This window comes from Anopheles coluzzii, chromosome X, assembly GCF_943734685.1.
Source record: "Anopheles coluzzii chromosome X, AcolN3, whole genome shotgun sequence".
NCBI lineage: Eukaryota > Metazoa > Arthropoda > Insecta > Diptera > Culicidae > Anopheles > Anopheles coluzzii.
Window position 1 is genome coordinate 11927311 of NC_064669.1, and position 18947 is coordinate 11946257.

An 18947-nucleotide genomic window follows, 5' to 3' on the forward strand; every position below is an offset into this window, starting at 1 on the left:
GGGGAGTTAAAGGGTTGAACGCATTTGGTGCTGTTTTTTTGTTATATTCGCCTCATTTCGGGGGAGTTGCTGTTGATGGACTTTCTGGTTGAATGAGTCCTCTCTCTCTCTCTCTCTCCAACTTCTAACTCTCTCCCCCCACCTTCCCTTATTCATCACTTCTTTTCGGCACTTTCATCAGCGATCCCGATTGTCGTTTCACTGGTCGGGGTTCAACGGTGGCACACAGCGCGATCCTTTTCCCCCTTTTCCCTTTTCCCCATGGCCTTTGCCGCCGAGCGCCCACTACTTGCTCCCTTTCTCTAGGTCTTCGTTCCGCCTACCCTCCCGGCGTTAATCCCCCTTGCGTTGCTCACCCGCACAAACACTCACACATACACACTATTACTTAAACCCATATTAACGATGCTCTATAATTATGTTGTCTTGAGGGTTTCAAATTTATGTATTCTTTCGTCCGCCACGCCGTGCGCCCTCCCAGCCTGCTTGATGCCCGGGTCGATTTGGCCAGTTCGTTGGCTGCTTGTTTGTTGTTGTTGTTGTTGTTGTTTTGTTGCCCGTTCGATTTCCCTTGCTGTTCTTAGGCGCTGGCGCTCTGGGATTTCTTGCCGGGATCGTCGCGCCAATGCGAGGGAACGGAGAGTGTGCGGCGCTGCGGGCCGGTCGCGTGAGGCCGAGGAACAGCGGCAGCAGCAACGCAATGCTACAAACGATCGATTGACTCGTAATTTTCAGGTCGTCTTTTGCATTAGTCCGGCCCGGTACCCATTAGAGAGGATCGATGGACGGGCTACACGGTGAGATTCGTGTGTGTGTGTGTGTGTGTGTGTGCGTTCGCGCCGAAAGGGATGTACGCGCTTTCGTCATTATGCCGCCGCCACAACTGTACGTTCCCCTTGCGCTCCTTACCGCATCCGAACCGGTGACGGATTTTGCCCATTTGCATGAGCCCAACCAACGACCGATCACTCGGTTAGTTGAAGCGCAAAATTTGACTCTATCACTAGCGTTCGTTCTCGCTGACGTATCAACCATACAGCAAAAAACAAAAAGACCTTCACCCCTCAGAAGCAACTGCATTTGATTAATTGACCAGCAGGGTTTTTTGTAGTTGTTGTCGTTGTTGATTTGTGTGCGGTCTAACTGACGACTTATTTGCGTGCGATCGCATCATTGTGGTTACAGCTTAGCAGCAAATTAAAATGTGCCCTTGATCACATGCTGGCGTCGGAAAGGGGATGTTGTTTTTACCAGAATAGATCCAAGAACTCTATCTGAGGGTGCTTTAGACGTTGATGTCTTATTCGAGCACATGGTTGTTGGCTTTGACTCATTTGTAGCATCAATCGCCAATTCCAAAATATCCGATTCTTTTGGAGTTCAAGTTGTGAGACAATTCTGTGGTGAATTCTTGATTCTTGAGGTTCTAAGATGTTCTGTACTGGAGTTCAAGTGTAATCCAAAAGGCCTCTGTTTAGAGCTTAAAAAAGCCTGGCTTTGAATCATTTGTAGCATCAATCGTCAATTCGAAAATATCCGAATCTTTTGGAGTTCTAGTTGTGAGACAACTCTGTGGTGAATTCTTGATGTATTTTCAATATATATATATGTAATCCACAGTGGTCCAAAATGTCAGCAGATGTCATCAATTCCAGTACATTTTAGAATAGATTCCTACAGAATTCTTGGTAGGAATAACCTGCATTGTTATTGACGAAATCATAATGAGACATTGACATCAAGCTTTGACATCAGAGCTCTAATAGGTTCTATAGGCCTCTGTTTAGAGCTTATAAGGGTATTTTGTAACTGGTTACATGCGCATTCCAGGCAACTGATCAAGTCCATTTAATAGCCAACAGCTCCAGCTAGGCTCGGTACTGACAACTTACCCCAAAACCTGCTCTGTACTATGTCCCATCGGGATAACTGGCAAAATCATTATTTCCATTTAGTAACTGATGGCACATTCGTGACTAGAACGCTTCCCACCTTAGACTTTGATTTAAACCCGCCGGGACCTGTTTGCACTGTGCTGCGCTAATTTGTGCGCCACCTAAATGGCTCTTCGTGAGATAATCAACAGCAAGCACTCGCTTCCCGTCCCGTTGGTGTTTAGGCCAGCCAAGACCAGTTTTGATTGATCACGTCAACTCCCAGGTCTAGAGATCCACATACTAACTGTCACAATGTAATGCCGCTTCGCGGAAAATCGGTTGTCATGCGTGTTCGTTTCCCGGTTTGTTGAGCTATTTTGCTGCAAAAATGGAAGCCATCTTAGCTAACCTTCAGCGTGTACAGATGTGATTGCAAGAAATTAGCATTCTGCGGACGGTTGCCAAACGATCAGTGCGAGAGAGAGAAAGAGAGAGAGAGAGTGGAGGTGACGCACCACAGCATCCGCAAAGCGAAGGAATCATTAAGCCGGGAACACTGGAAGCGATTTTGTGAGCGAAGCAATTTTCCTTCTCGCCAGTACGACGACGCCGAGTTGGATAGGAAATGCATAAATAAATAGCACCACCTCGTACGGCCTGGGTTCGGTTTCGGTTGCGTGTGCGCAGTGAAGGAGCCCGGTCCGCCTCCGGCACTGCAGTCTGGCACACAATCATTTCGAACTGCAAACAGCTCCCTACCCCAGCTGCCCCGCAACCGAACGGCGAAACAATGTTTCGGGGCCGAGATTCTGCAACAAAGTAGAGCAGGCACAAACACACACACACGTGGACAGGTGGAGGACAGCGGGGCGAAGATGCATCGCAAACCTATCGATGGCTCGCGAAGGTGCCACAGCCATAGGTGCACGGTAGCATGCCAATTTTCGTTATTGTTGTCCTAGTGATCGGTGTGCGGGAAGCTGTGCATCGAGGGCCACACGCCCCATATGCCAATCAGCCGCATCCGCAGTCTCCGGCAGACGGTGAAGCCTTCCTCAACCCGCCTCAAGTCAAAGTCCGTCCGGTGCGTGCGCTGCGTTTTTTTTTGTTTTTTTTTGGTGCGTGAGGTCGCGCACCCGCATGATGATGGGGAAGAGAGGGAAGAGCGAGGTAAGCCAGCAGTGTGGTGACGTGTGTGTGTGTGTGCAAAGCAAAAGAAAACTCAATCATTATGCAGCGTACCTCAGCCCTTCCTCCCCCTCTCCGCGGAGTGCGGAGTGCTAAGACAAACGAGCCACCGGCTTCGTCGTGGCGTGTCCAATCCTGGTCACGGCACCGGGCAGGCGATCCGCAACCGTCAAGCTGATAAGCGCGTGTGTGTGTGCGTGTGTGTGTGCGCGCGTCTCCCGGTCCCGTCGACGTGCTTCTTACATTTTAAAAGAGGCACAACCGGAGCTCATTACCGTGGACCCTTGTGTCCCGGGGTCGGCACGGGAAGGTCTCGTCGACGTCGTCGTCGGCCGCCACCGCCCAGAAACATTGTAGCGTTTCCGATCGCCGCTCGCTCCGTTGCTCCAAGGTTGCTTGTGGCCGATCGTACCAATCGCTGGCGAGTAAAGGGATCGCGTGCTTCGCAAGACGATAATAGCTCGAAATCTGTACCAGTTGTCTGTCCCTCTCCCAGCGCTCGCTCGCCTCGCCTCGTTGGCGGAGCACGGATCTTCCGAAAGCCTCACACACCACCGCCGGGACCCATTTATTTACCCTCAGGAACGATTTTTCCCATCGATTGGAGCGAGTGGTGGATGAGGAGCTGAGGATGAGGGAGTTGAGAGGGCGAAAAATCCTTTCCTCGGCGATCCTGCCGCGCATGTCCGCTAATGACATTTGGCTTCCAGGAATGCCCGTTGTGCCACCCCATAATTGATTCTCGATTGCCAGGCCCGGGTCCCGGGGGTACCGGGCAATTAAGATCTCTAAACCCCGGGGTTGAAGGTTGTGGCAGCGGGGTCAGTTTTTTTCGGTTGGCGAGTGCGAGACGCAACCGGGACACTGCAGCGACGGCTCCGGCCCAATCAAACACCGACCGAGCCGAGGGAATCTATCTCACGCACCTAGCTGTTTCGGCTCGCCAACCACTCGACTCCGCAAACAGTGTGATAATCAGCACACAAATGAAAGTGAAGCAAACGCGTGAGCGAAGGGAAGACACTGACACGGCGGTGCTGGGAAAAAAATGACACAAGGAAACCGGGAGACGGGAGGGAATAAAGGGAAAAAAAAATATGATGCACGCAATAAAAAAAAGGGCAACACGTTTTTCAGCACATCTCGCACCACCACATTACCGGCTAATGATTCACGCGATGCCTTGACATTTGTCCTGGCGCTGCTGCGACCGAATTGTTTGTTGTTTTTTTTTCGACAGCCGCCGCGGTGTGTCTATTGTCAATTGCGGCTTTTGTGGCCAGCAGAGTGCGCGCGCGCTCTCAGTTGGCGGTCCCTTGCGCCACCGAAACGCTACCACTGTTGCGCATCGCAAACATTCAATCCAAACCAATCGTACTCTAAAAAAAAAGGTAGCACACGGGAAGGAAACAAACGGAACATCAAGGACTTCCCAACGATGTAGCTATGTTGCAAATGCGTTAAAAAGATCAGCTCATAGTGTGTGTTTGTGGGTCGTTATAATCTCCAACCGTGCAGCAACACTCGCAGCAGGCTGACAAATACACACACACACACACACACGCACCGGGGCACTTGGCACTTGGTGTCGCTACCGGTGTACGATGGGCCGATGGGGCGCCCGCTGTCCAGCTGTGCCTGGCGCAGCAGGAGCTCCCGCTGGGAGTCATTTGTGTGCTGTTACAGGCTGCGAGAGAGAGAGAGAGAGAGAGAGAGAGAGAGAGAGAGAGGGCGCATGCGAGTGCAGTTGCTGTGACTGCAACAGTTTCGGTGTTGGCAAGTAGCGCCACCGCACCCTGGGCGTCCGAGTGGTCTTTTAACGGTCTAATCAACCCCGCATAATCGAATTGAAAGGGACGGCACAGCGACGCGCGGCGACAATCTAATAACCTCTCGCTGCCAAACAGGTCCGGCCTGCTGTGCCAAGGGCGATGAAGGATTTGTTTATTGCACTTTTTTTTATGCTTTTGTTGTTGTTATTGTTGTTGTTTGCTGGGATGCTGCCGCTGCCAACCCCCCCCTTCAAGGCGTCCTCCTGGGACGGACGTTCGTCGCTTAGCGCTTTTCGGGGGAAAAAATGTTCCCAATAAAGTTTTGCAATTGTGTTTTTCTCTCTCTCTCTCTCTCTCTCTCTCTCTCTCTCTCTCTCTCTCTCTCTCTCTCTCTCTCTCTCTCTCTCTCTCTAGAGTCCTGTTGCCATTTTAATCTTTCTGCTGCTTCACCGCCAATAAGCTTCACAAATTAGCTCAGGGCCATTTCTTCCCTTCCCTCACCCCGTGCGACTGTACCACGCTGAGATGTACCTTTTCCGCACTTTTGTGCCAAGAGTTTTGCCCAGTTTCTTGCGATTATGTGTGTGTGTGTGGTTTTTGCGACTCGTATCGAATTTTTGTTTGCTACGGTTAAGTATTCCGCTGCATTTCGCAGCATAAATTATGCGCGCCCTTTCTCGCGCAGAGCGCGCGCTCGTACGCGCACCGGAATGTCGAACGCTTTGACGAGCTGTTGTCGGTCGGTGCATTATGGGCGCACTGTGAGCAGAGCGAGAGAGACAGAGAGAGAGAGAGGGAGGGTAAGGGAGTAGGTGGGGGTGCGTTTTTGAGTGTTCTTGTAGCGCTTTTGAGCTTGGCCCGCTCGATCAGCTCGATTTGATAAGTGTTAGTGGCGTACACGCTCGTGTGGAACGAACGCTGAATGGCGAAGCAGAATTTTTTGGAACGTTTTGATTTTCCTCTTTTTTGTTGCTGTTTTTCCTTCTTCACATTTTCTCTTTATGTTTTTTTTACATCACTGTGGCTGTTTTTTTGTTGTTGTTGTTGCTGCGCGCCATACGCAATAGATAAGCATCGGGATAACAAAAAAAAAGGCAACATAAATATGGGAGGGGAAGGTTAAACAGAGCACCCACGGTGCAGCGAGATAATAAATCACTGCCCGTGTGAGCCGTCGAGTTGTGACCGTATCCGTGGTGCCGTGATCTTGATCGAAGATTATGCAGATGCATGCACGGCAAGCCAGCAACCCCTTTCCCCCTTGCCAGCGCGTAGGTAAGTGCGCGCGCGAATCCACCGCTGGCGGGATCCTTTTTGGAGACAAAGCAGCAGCAGGCTCTCGGTGCAGGATGGCCTTGGCGGTGCCACACCGAGCGCAGGAAAAGCTAGCGTATCAGCGCGGACACCGCTGGCCGTACCGTGAAAATGTGTGCAATCAAAACCACAAAACCGTTGAGGTGGTTCCGTTTTACTTGTGCTTTTTTTTTATTGCCCGCTGCCCTCAACACATGCTCCCACCCCGCCTTGGAAGGGTGCGACAGCAAGGCAAGGCTGACAAGTGGGGCCGAGGAAAAAGGGCACTACCACGGTGCAGCAGCATGCACTCGCGGGCACCGTCGCCGGTGCACCCCGGATGCACGGATGGATTAATAATAAATCGTGAATAATTTATAATTAATGGCTGCCCGCACCGGTTCTTTTTTTCTTTTTTTTTCTCTTGCGCTCGCGCTCTCCAAGCTTGTGCTTGTACTTGTACGGCTGGGAGAGCAGTTTGTTGTTGTTGTTGTATTTTTTTTTGTACTTCGATTTTGATGCTCGCCTAGAGCGTGGACAGCGTGTGATACGTGATTTGAATTTTATTCAAATTGATTGTACTTCCACACCCAGTGTGGAGCGCGGGGAGTGAGTGTGGTGCTGATGGGAGGAGAAGAGTGTGAGGAGGAGGAGGTGAGGGACACGAGCAACCAGTACACCCGAGCTCAACAGCTCGATAGCGAAAAAAAAAGTGCAACCCACAACAACGCCGGGTTGGAAAAGGTTGAATGGGTTCCGCCTTGCTTAGAGAGCTCGAAGGGCAAGGGACTGGGTGGGACGGGGGCAAAGGTGAAAGGTGAGCGCTTAAATGTCACAGTCACAGTGCGCTAAAACCTACCTTTCGTCCCGGAGGATGTGGTACTCTTGACAGAGATGCCATTCTAAAGCTGGAAGTAAGATGAAGCATAATGTTCTGCTCGCTCGGTGGAAACAATTGGACTAGTTTGTTTTGCTGCTTGCATATGCATATCATTGCAGTTCACCCATGTCTACTATACACTCAATTTGACAGCTGTCAAACGCTTAGTACTAGGTGGATTTTGACGGATGACATCAAACTCCATATAGGATACAGGTCGATGCAAAGATCTTTTTGCACTAATACAAAGATCTTGGATTTGACAGTTGGCTCGTTCATTTCTTCTTATCTTTTACATACTTGCATTTGTCAATTCCTTAGGCATGCATAGACCTGTATCCTATATGGACTTTTACATGCTGTAAACAAATCGTGCTTAAGTAAACATAGTCTTTTGCACCAGATTCTTCAGAATATCAAAACTTGGGTTTGGATGTTTTTTAGGCGTGGTACTCATAGATATCACTTGAATTACCACCAAACAATATCGTTTTAACAGATTATTTAGGAAACAAATCCAACATTTATACATGTGAGGCAGCATCCGATACAAATTAGAATCAAACAAACTGGACTAGGCAACTGTCAAACCGAGACTTCTTCTACATACTTTCATTTGTCAATTCCTTAGGCATGCATCGTCCTGTATCCTATATGAACTTTGGATGACATTGAGATGCTGTAAACAAATCGTGCCTAATTGAACAGAGTCTCTTGTAGATCTTTCGACAAGAGCCTAGCATGAGTTAGACAAACGTTGACAGTTGGCATTTGTAGATGCTGTCAAAAATCCTAACAATCAAAATGCTCTCTGATGCCCGTGATGTTCTGACCGCTCGGAAATGTTTATTCAAACACGACTGCAAACACTTTCCTATTAGCCAGACACCTTCTACACACAATCTAGAATTCCTATTCTATTCCGCATGTCCTCCAGAATGGCAGGGACGCTCACGCTCGATGCTCCTTTCAAACGCAACCGAGCGCCCAGCAGCTCGTAATGGTTCCATACCAAACGGCGAATGTGTGTGTGTGTGTGTGTGCAAATGCTTGGTTCAAGCGCACCTTCCATTAATCATAGCCATTAACAGGTTTCGTGCCCGGCAGGGGTACTTGGGGTGTAAAATTTCCAAATTTCCCACTACACTTCAAACAGATGCCCCCGGTTCTGCTAGCGAAGGGGAAGGGTGTGGTTAGGGGACGCCCTTTTCCTAGCGCATTGCGAATGAGGCGCATCATAATTAGCCGTGAAATTGGTAAAATCCACAACGGCGTCCACTACGCGCCAGGGTACTGTGTGCGCGCGCGTGTGTGTGTGTGTGTGAATATTGTGTGCGTGCGTTAGACGCCTTTTCGGGGTATATCTTTTTGGAGTTAAAATTTTCCACCCGATTTCACGCACATCCCTTTTTCTCATTCAGACACTTTCGGGCACTCGCTGTGTTGTGTGATGCGGCGATGATTTGGATTTTTTTCTTATTGTCTTCTCGGTTTCCTATTTAGAGAAGAGATTCCCCTGTTCATTTGTCTAGCCTGGTAGCTGGCAGTCACGCACGCAAACACTGAGCACAGACACACACACACACGTAAACACAATTGAAACACCCTTTCGCACAGAACGGTGGCCTTGCGTTTCCCTTTTCAAGTGGGCAGGACGAATCGGGAATAATGGCGATCGGAGGATTCAATTCGGTGGTGCGCCACCGGCTGAGGTTGCATTGTTTAGCAGCCGCAACGGAAACGCGTCACGTCAAATCGATTAATCCACTATAAATCACACAAAAAGGCACTCTGAGAGCGGTTGCGAACGGTTTCCTTCACTCACCGGCTGTCTTTTGGTTTTTATTGCTCGTTTGAAGAAGCGCTGCGGGACGTAGCGCCGCAGAACAACTGTCCAGGCACTGGAGACTGGGTCCTGTAGTTTGTTCTCACCATAGATTTTTAACGAAAAATTTGCAAGCTTGCCTAGTGATGTAAGTAGTTCTGGTTTTCCTTGGGAGTACTAGCCACTGAGCAACTTGGTGTCGGGCAACTTGGGCGAATCTTCGCACCGAAGCGCATCAGGTGTGCGGGCATGCACTTTGTACGTCCGGCAAAACCCAACTGCTCCCGGCACCGGGAGGGACCTACCGCTGGACGGGCCAGGCGACAGCAGACCTTGGAAAGAACGAGAAGCTTCCTCGCTGATCACTGGCCCCCACCCGTTACAGCACCTTTAAACACTTGAAAGCGGCCAAGACCCAGTGCCCGCGACAAACCTTCGGTAACGTTCTAGAAAACCCGATGCCCCGGTCACTGACTGCGATTTTACATTCAAATCGCATGCAGCAGTCGCCCACCCGCCACGCTCCCGTTGGCCCGGAGACGTTATTATCCTTTCTATGGTGATTTCATTTGATTGCCACAAACTCATATTTCGCCCCGTGGTATTGCGCACACACACGTGCGTACCCGGTGCTGGCCCGGGACAAGACCCGGTCCGAACAGGGAGAGTTCCGAAATCGGATGCAGCTGATTAGCGGACCGCTGGACCACGGCAAGACGAGCTGCAGCGCCCGGTGTGTGTGTGTGTGTGTGTCGGTTGTTTGTTTGCCGAAGAAGCGCTCGATCTATGCCTACCCGAGGCTGGAATTGAATTTGCATTATGGAACACACCGCCCGTTGTTGGCGTCATGATCGCCGTCGTCTTAGGTCATCACCGGGCGCTAATGCCATACGGAGTGAAGGAGAGCGAGAGCGGCCGATGGAATTGGAAATTGGGGTGTCTCTTGCTGGGAGTTTTTAAAATTTTTATTCTGATTTGAATTGCCGCGACCATGGGCCCGGCGGTTGGCCGATGGGTTCGTGCGGATGGGTCGTTCAGGTTGTTGTGCTCCTGTTGGGAAGGTTTCTTCACGTGCCCGACACCTCCGTGAGATGGGGCCGGTGGACGTGCGAGAACGTTCTGGAAACCGTCTTCCAGCCAGATGATGCTGAGGCAAAGGGCGGCTTTCGGTTGTTTGGAGCAATGTGGAAGAGTCTGATCACTTAGAATTCAGTGTGATGTCACTTACTTCGGACTTGCTGATTGCCGTTCAACTGCACCAATGTGTTAAAGATCAGGCTGGTCCGAGATTGTTGAAGGTCAACTGTCGAAAAACTCGTAATAAATGTTTTACATCTTCGACGTCATTGGAAGCATATCTTTACTAGCGAATCTTCAACACCTGTACGTCCAGTACCCTCATTTCAAAACGCTAAAAGTTCCTCAAGAATTAAAAACAACTGTAGGAACCAATTCGGAAAGATGCCATTTGATTCAGTTGCGATTACATTCCGATCTATACATTCTAAGTTAGGAAAGCTGCCCAGATCCAAGATAAGGTAAAACCTCCCAAACCAAATCTACTGGAAAATGTGTCTTCTGATGTTGCTTGTCTGACACTGCATGTCAAAGCCGAAGCTGCTGCAGCTACCTCAGTTTCACTGTGATGGAAATGTAACAACCGCTACCACCGAGCGCTATTTAAACGCTCCCGTCAGCTCACCGCGATCACAGCTCACTTCCGATTCTGATGCAACCAAACATAAATAAACAAAATACTTTAAGCGCATTCCCGCTCGTTATTCCAACGCAGTCAATCAACCGGCCAGGCGAGCAGCGGCGGCGGCTCGGGGTATCAATTTGTCAATGGAAAACATGCAAAACATTCCATCCACTACGCGCGCGGTGCCAAAACAAAAGCACATCAAACGCGCCCAGCAGCCAACAGTAGCTGGTTGAAGAAATGCAAACCCGAAAACACGGTGCTGGCGAAGCAAAAGAGCAAGAACGCAAAGCCAGCACACACCCCTGGCTGGCCCGGCCCAATAGCAGGCGAACATCCGCGTCTCCTAAATCCGGTCGCCCAGCAAATACCGACGGGTCGTGCGAGAATAAACCTTTTTTTTTTTTAAATCCAGAACCGCGTGCTCGGTTGCACAGCATTGTTTGATTATTTGGTTTGTACGGCTCACCAACCGATACGCCATGCGTTCTGCCAATGCGTCTAGGATGAACTGGATGAGCGAAGGGATCTGGCCAGGGGGAAGCACACACACACACACACACTACGGGCACAGCGTGAGGCATATTTTTAGCGACATTTAGCATGGCCCGCCGGGAGGGAAAAATGTGAACCAAACAGCTCGCGCAGATTGAATAAATTCCCCCCGCGAGCGCGCGAGGTGTTTTATGTGTGTGTGTGTGTGTGTGTGTGTGTGTGTGTGTGTGTGTGTGTGTGTGTGTGTGTGTGTGTGTGCCGTACCCGAGCTATTATAGAAACATTCCAGCATGCCGCGGTTTGGCAGTGTTCTTTATTCGGGGCGAACAATTTGTCTTGCTGGCGCGCGGGCTTTTCTTTTCGCGGGAAGTAACCTTTACACTTTCCAGCAAAGATCGTCACGCGGCGGCACGGCAGACAAACAGACTGTTGGGGGTGACTGATGATTCCAGCGGCGAAGCGTTCCTTTCGCGTGGGGCGAGAATGAAGACGCAAATGAAACGTAGCCAAAATGTTGCTTTTGATTTAGTGTTGGCGGGGCGCGGTGCGGCTGCTTAGCGTTTCAAGTCGTTCGTCACAGTTCAGTTACCGAGATGTGTCAGCAATATCGTTATAACATTTAGGAGTGTGTGTGTGTGTGTGGTGTTAACATAAACAAAATTGTGGTGCCATTTAACAGGATTGATATTTACACGTCTTGTAAAGTGCAGGAAAAAGGGCTTTTTTAGCAAATGCTCTTTGAGTGTTTTGAGAATAGATCCGTGGCGCGCGACGTGCCTGTACGCACCACTTACCGATTACACAACTATATCAGCACGCAAAGGCGCGCGTTTAAACTTGTACACATTCGTCGCACCGAAAGCCTGCCACCACAAACAAACTATTCTAAATGCATGTTTTCAAAAGCACACCTTTTCACACACTTCTATTCACGTAAAAAAAAAAAGATACGACGAAAAAGATTCCACTTCAGATTGTAGGCCCGCTTTTTTCCTTCGCCTTTCCCAGCATTTGCTACGGCGTGTACCATTTTGCTCTAAATAAACCGCACCCCAAAAAACCCGAAGGGTCTCGTTGTTGCTATTTTGCCAGCTCATGCCCTTTCCCTTCTCGTGGTTCTCCCCATATCTCCACAAATCCCCGTAGCTTGACTTCATTTCCAAACACTGCGCTGCAGCATAAAGCCAAGCTAAATAGATTAAGTCCGGCCAAAATTCGGTACGGTTCGGAGGGAACCCACCCCCCTGTGCGCTGGTGCTTCTTTCTTGCCCGGGGCTGCCAGGAGCTCTACACTGTCACAGCGGCCTGACTGCAAACTGTAAGCCAGCAGTGCACGGTTCCTGCGTGTGTCCTGCTGCGCGAAAGGTCAGCGGGTGATCGGTACCGTTTCGACGGTGTGCACTCGAAACACGCTGCCTATATTTTACGCACGGCAATAAGCAGCGGCACGTAGAAAGTCGAGCAGGAAGAAAAACATTCAGCTAATCCGCCGTCAATCTCCTGTGAAACGATCGCCCGTCGATGCTGTGTGCAGGGAAAGGTAGGGCCACAAATGGGCCTTTTTTTTTTTTGGCCGTGCCTATGAGATCCGATGCGCTACAAGTGGAAGGACAAAACAAAAACACCGCAGCCCTCCCGAGTACCGGAGCGAAAACCGGCCGGAGGTCAAGAGGATTTTCGGAGGATCAACGGTAAGCCGCTAGGAAGGGGCCCGCTTTTAACGCGCCCTGTTGAGGTGGAAAGTGGACGGGAATGTAGATCAAGAACCTAAAACTGGCAAGTAATTGTGTGAACATGATGACAATTCATCTAAACTTTTTTTTTTTTGTTTTGCGTGTTGTTGCTGGTTTTGCGCCTTTGCGCGTTGCAATTATTGCAATTATCGCTTGCTAAGAGAGCTCAACGTAGATAAAGGCAGGCAGCAGAGTAGGTTCGAAATGCTACGGCGCAACGGGGCAAATGGTTCTAAATGCTGTTATTTTTGCGCCCAACAATAGTGAAGCGAATACCGTCCGAACCGTGCTGCCTTGTTCGCCTGTGTTCGGCTTATTGTGCGGCTGGCACAATGTAGCTGGAGCTTCCAAACTGTAATCTCGCATCCCAATTGGATGGCATTAATTGCAGCCGGGACACATCGTCATGTGAACACTGTCATCGTACACACACACACACACACACAAAGAAAAGAAAAGAAAACTATCCCTCATTCATGCAACAAAGGCAGCGGACATCCAAGAAGCCGCACCCGCGTGGTAGGGTCATAAAATTGGATCACCGGTCGGATCGGGCTCGTTATCATTTACAACCTCATTTACACAGCCTCACACGATCGTGCCGCGGCGATAGTGTCAACGGACCGATCCGGCCTAATGTGACTAATTTTATTTACCTATTTCCTTCGTGTACGTACATTCCGCCCTAGCGCTCTGTCTTCAGGAAGGGCGCATCGCCGTGTGGTTCGGGTGTGACGCTATAAACGCGTCGGAGGTGTCTTTTTTTCGAGCTGATGAGCGTTATCCACGCTTCCGATCAGCAAGCTGATCAACGGCCGGGCTCGCGCTAATGATGGTTTGATATATTTTTAAACATCAAACACATCGCGATAAACCCGTGAGCGCTAGCACACGATCGAGGCCTAGGTGGCAACGAACCAAAATATAAAAAAACATGAAGGACCCAGTGTGTGTCGCAAGGTGGACGCCTATCGACGCTTGCCTATCGTATTAGGGAAGTTGTCGACAGAGTGAAAGACGCGCGGTGCGATGGTGTCGAGCGATAACGAGCCTGCCCGAGCTGAGCAGACGACGGTAACGCCAGGAAGTCGTTAGCGCCTAGCGAGCAGTTTAATGGGGCAAGGGTTGTTGGGTACAGAACACGCGGAGACGTAGACGCAGACGGTGACGGTTGGCGGAACCTTTGGAAAGCAGTGGAAATGGATCCGTGGCGTTACAGATCATCCCCTGAATGCTCCGATAGAAATGCAGTTACCGGGTTTCCTAATTAATTTTTTAACACCCCATCGTGGCGTACCGCAACAAATCGAGCACACACACACTAACACACACAGAGAAACACAAATAGGGCCAAGCTGGGCCGCCTGGGAACGGTTCGCAGGGTGCACACTTACCGATGGTTTCTGCATGTGGGTGGCAATGTTGGTGATGTTCATGCCCATCGCCGGTATCTGGGTGCTGTAGAACTGTGCCCCGGCCGATGGGCTCATGTCGGTCAACATGCTGAACACGGGATCGAAACCGGCTCCCCTCGGATGGTCCGTGGTGATGGCGGCAGCACCTGACGGGCGGTTCGAAGATGAATCTCTACCTCGCTCGCTCGCCTGCCCGGGTGGCGGGTGCCGTGGTGCACCGGGAGCCTCGGGTGGGGACCACCTGCGCTGCGGCCTGGGACCTCTCGCGCACCTTTCGCCTTTACCCCGAAGGTGGCGAAAAAAGCCCCCTTTCGAAAAGCTGGCTGTTTGATCGTAGCGCGCTGAAACACCTTCTGCGTTTGATTGTAGACGTGCAGCTTTCCGGCTCCTGCGCTAGCAGTTAGAAGATCCTTCGAAGTGAAAAAAACACACACACACACACATACACACTAAAACACTCTAAACACTCTCGCTTCTAGAATGAGTGTTGGTGTGTGCTAATTGTTTTGCTGTCACTGATCTGGCTGCTGTTAGATTGTTTCGTTGCGCGCCGGGCTTATCGCACTGCAAGTGTCATTTTGTCATCTCGAACGTACACACACACACAAACACGAAACAAAAAATATGCACACACACAAGCACTTGCTGTATTCACATCCAAACTTGTATTGGGAACACATCCAAACACTTGCAGAAAATTCACGTGTACTGCGGACAGAAAACAACAAAATCGTACCGCGAACAGTGTCAACGCCTTGTTGGGAATGGATCTGAAAAATGGGAATCAACGGATATTAGGATGGCTGGGACACGCAACCCCGCTACGGCCTCCTACGGCTGGGCTCATCTTAAACACGAAGAAAAACGGCCGGGCCAAGGATGCAGCTCCTTGCGGGGTTGATTGTAGAATGCGAGTTTGAGGCGAGCCGTCCGCTCAAGCGCGAATGTCTTTTTTGGCTGGTCGGTATTTGTCCGTTTTGATTGAGTATGTGTGTATGCGTTTGATTTACACATCCAAGCACAGCACAGGATCACACGAGGTTCGCACTTGGAAGCGGAAATCAAGCTACCTAGCACCGCGAAGCGCTCTAACTGATAGCTGGGGTTGCAAGTGTTCCGAGCAGCAATAGGGAGTTACATTTTCACACACAAAAGGCAACTTAATCTACACACAAACACACACACACACACACACACACACACAGACGCACCCAGTACACAATGCAGATTTCGTGGTGCAAGCCACAAAAAAAAACGTAAACCCTTTCCGCAAAGCTGGTAAAAATCGGCAAAATAAAGACCCCACGAGTGGACACGGCGTTACCACAGAAGAGATCTAACCACAGTAAACCTGTCCGTTTGTCCAGAAAGCAGCCGCCGCAGCAGCAGCACGGGTGTACGGTGCAGAGCAAAGTGCCGAGCGCAAAAAACCACCGTAGAGCCAGTAGAGCGCGCGCGAGCGTTGTGTGTGCGGTTAGGGCCTCGGGAACACACTCGCGCACCAGCACAGCCCTCAGCGAGGGCTAGCATGGGGGGCTGTGTTGTGTTGTTTTTTTTTGTTGTTGCTGTTGTTGTGGAGCACACACACACACACACACACACGAGCGAGGGCGAGCGTGTGCGCGCGCGCAAGGGAAGCAAACTTGTTCCGATTGATGAATTGTATAGTGGGTCCCACTCCCGCACAACAATAGGCGATGGCTCCACGGGGCAGAGGAGAGGGGATGGCAGGGGGGGGTGGGCGAGTGGGGGAAGGGGTTTACCCATCGCATGTTTTGACAAGGGTTGCAGAGGGGAGGGGAGGAGAAGTGGGGGAGGGGTTAAAGCGGAGAGAGTCACGCACACGAACGTCACGCGATGCACGGGTGCGGGTACCTAGTCGCTTCAAAAAATACTACTATTACTACTACAACTACTACTGCTGGCTACTACTACTACTACTATTGCTACTGTCCTGGGCGCTGTCCTATCACAACTCTTTCCTTTGTATCACACACACACACACACACACATACCAATAAAACACTCGTATACACAAACAGACACACACACACACACGCGCGCAACTACATCAAACAACGAAGCCGAAAAGGGATTCGCTTCTAAGCAGGCACGTTTGCTAGCGGAGGGGACCACGGCAACCGTTGCGGAGTGCCTACTAACCCTGGCAAGTGACGCTGTTACTTTTGCAAGGCTGCAGCCCTTCAAACTGGTGCGAGATCTTGTGTGCGCCGCTGAGAGACACGCTGTGCGTCTCCGAGAATCGCCGGCAGTCGTCAAACTGGAGCACTGCCAGCCCGAGCACGGCAAACCCAGCGCCCGGCACGGAACCCCTTAACGCACACACAGGCGCGCGCGTGCAGGCTGTGCAAGGCAGAAACAAAAGCGGCGCTGAAAAGGGACGACGCCATTCGCCGCAGTCGAGAGCGACCGCGCGGCGAAACGGTGTCCCGAGCGTTCGAGAAAGAGAGAAAGAGATGGAGAGAGAAACAGCGCCCGAACGATGCTTTTGATGGCGCTCCTTGGATGGCACCGTTGCGCGGTTCGTGTGAGCGGTGCGAGCGAGTACGAACGCTACGCCACCGCACCCGACCGCTTCCGATCTCGCTCTAGCGTCTCCCTCGCTGCAAGGGAAAACGCCGGGCTTTGCATGCTCGGGAAGGAGAACAGCACGGCACAGCACGCGCGTACCGCGGCTCGGTAACGCCCTCTTTCCCTTCGGGCCTGTACTGGCCGGAGGGTTTCCCGGAACGCACGGGTACGCCCACTTTTCTGCCGGCCGACTGCGCCAATTGGAAAACGATGGCGGCGCTTGTGCATGCGTGTGTGCTTATGTGTGTGTGTGTGTGTGTGAATGGAAAATGAAGCACAGGGCAGATTTTGCTTTTGCAACGGCAGTAAAAAGAAGAAGAAAAAAAAAACAGAGCAAAACAAAACAACTCCCAAGAGAAAGGGCATCTCCGGCCTGCCTTGTTGTCTATTGACTAATTTCTACAAATATAATCATTATACACGGGGCACGCAGCTCGGAACCGTTGGGCTACCGGAATCCGAGGGAACGACGCCGCCGCCACATGCGGTGTGCGCCCTGCTGCTTTCTGCGGCGTGCCGCGCGGCATTAAAGGAACAAGGAGCGAAAACAAATTTAATCAAAGGAACAGCGGCGAGATGAAATCCTTGCAGCCGTTGAAGCCGTTTTTCGCCATCGCGGGCAAATGCTGCATTTATCGACTGCTTAACAAGGGAAGGACCTCACCGTAGCGTGTGCTGAAATGTGAAACTAGTGGTTCGAAATTATGTTACTGGAATGGGCAATCGAAATCCATAAGCTTTATTATTGCAACAGTTGTTGCAACAGTGTTTGATTTCCGAAAAGAGTTTAATATCTAAAAGGATATTGAAGAATTCACATATATTTCCAAATTTGTATTTGTTTGTTTGACATGAACTATTGGATATTGTTGAGTAACATTTTGTTTGCTTTATAGATCAAAACCGGAATATCTCACAGGATCAAAAAGATCAAAAAAGTATTCTCAATTATGAAGAAAACATTGAGTCCCAAAAACCACGTAAGCTTCAGCATGAATACAATAGCGCCATACAACTACCCTCTATTGACAAAGTCTACACTTTGTCGAATTCAATATTCGTTTCGAAATATTTTCCTTTATTTTGACGGCACATAACTTTAAAGCTAGGATTTTAGAGTCTTACGCACTTGCAAAGGCGAGGCTAGGCTTCAATACAAACCATTAAGTGGTAAGGGTCATAGTCAATGTCCTTCAATAGAACACACTCAGCAAATCAGATCACATCAGATCACAATATCACGACTGAGGAAGAATTTAGGTCGCATCATTCACACAAAAAACAATTCAGACTTATTGCAACGTATGGTGCATTGAGAGCGCTTAGCAACTTACAGGGTTTATCTAGCCAATCCGGCATCGGAAAAGCGTTATCGGGCGACGAAAACCCTCAATTGGACACTGTCAATTCTATTCGGGCTTTGTGAAGCATGAATCGAACAAGGTAAAGAATGAAAGCGGCCTACTCTTGAAAGTGTCCAATCGGTGGCTCTGGTGTGTTTGATCCATTAGGTTGTTTAAAAATTTATGTTTTAATTTAAAATTTAATCTTCAGTTCAAACCATCAAAAATATTATACTATGTCAACAATATAAAAGCATACTATATGGGCATAACGTTTTTAAATAAGGTATTTCAATAAGGTAGGTCATTTTGATTTGTAATGTAACTTTAAAATAGTAAATTTTCATACATATCAGTTAAACTACACGCAAAAAAAAGCTTTGATTTAAAACTATAAAACAAGAAATTCCAGAGTAGTTACGTTAGCCACAAGCGCAGCATATGGAAATATAGAGAAACACTAAACAACGGGAACAGTGCAGACATCGCAACCCAAAACAGGAGCAGCTCTTGTTAACATTATAACCCACAACAGCTTCAAAGCGACAAGAACCAACGTTCTTGTGAACAAAAGATGACAAACTATGTGAAAACAATAACTTTCAATACGAACAAAAACACAACCCAAAATCAAATATACTAAATCCATAACATCCATTTTGGGTACAAAAAAATAAAACAAACAAACAACTCCGACCATGGCAAGTTAGATTCGCTCGGACTGTCAGTATAGGACTATGCCCCTTCCTATGCCCATCTATCGACTTCTCATTCAAAGAGTTTAGTTATGCCCCCTTACACAAGGTAAGGCCTCTAAACTCCAGTAAGGGAA

General features: G+C 49.6%; 1 protein-coding gene across 9 annotated transcripts in view; it reads right to left on the reverse strand.

Annotated features, from left to right (window-relative positions):
• LOC120950125 (transcription factor Sp9) overlaps positions 1-18947 on the reverse strand; it is an 88494-nt gene that overhangs the window by 13169 nt on the left and 56378 nt on the right. Inside the window, exons 1-2 of one of the 9 annotated variants that reach the window (XM_049610369.1) lie at positions 16365-16512; positions 14160-14950 (exon numbers count right to left, since the gene is read on the reverse strand). The exons of 1 other annotated variant lie outside the window; for it this stretch is intronic. In XM_049610369.1, coding sequence (XP_049466326.1) covers positions 14160-14267 — 108 coding nt within the window. In that variant the 5' untranslated portion in view covers positions 14268-14950; positions 16365-16512. 7 more of the 9 variants (XM_049610350.1, XM_049610361.1, XM_049610363.1 and 4 more) reach the window with 7 other exon arrangements.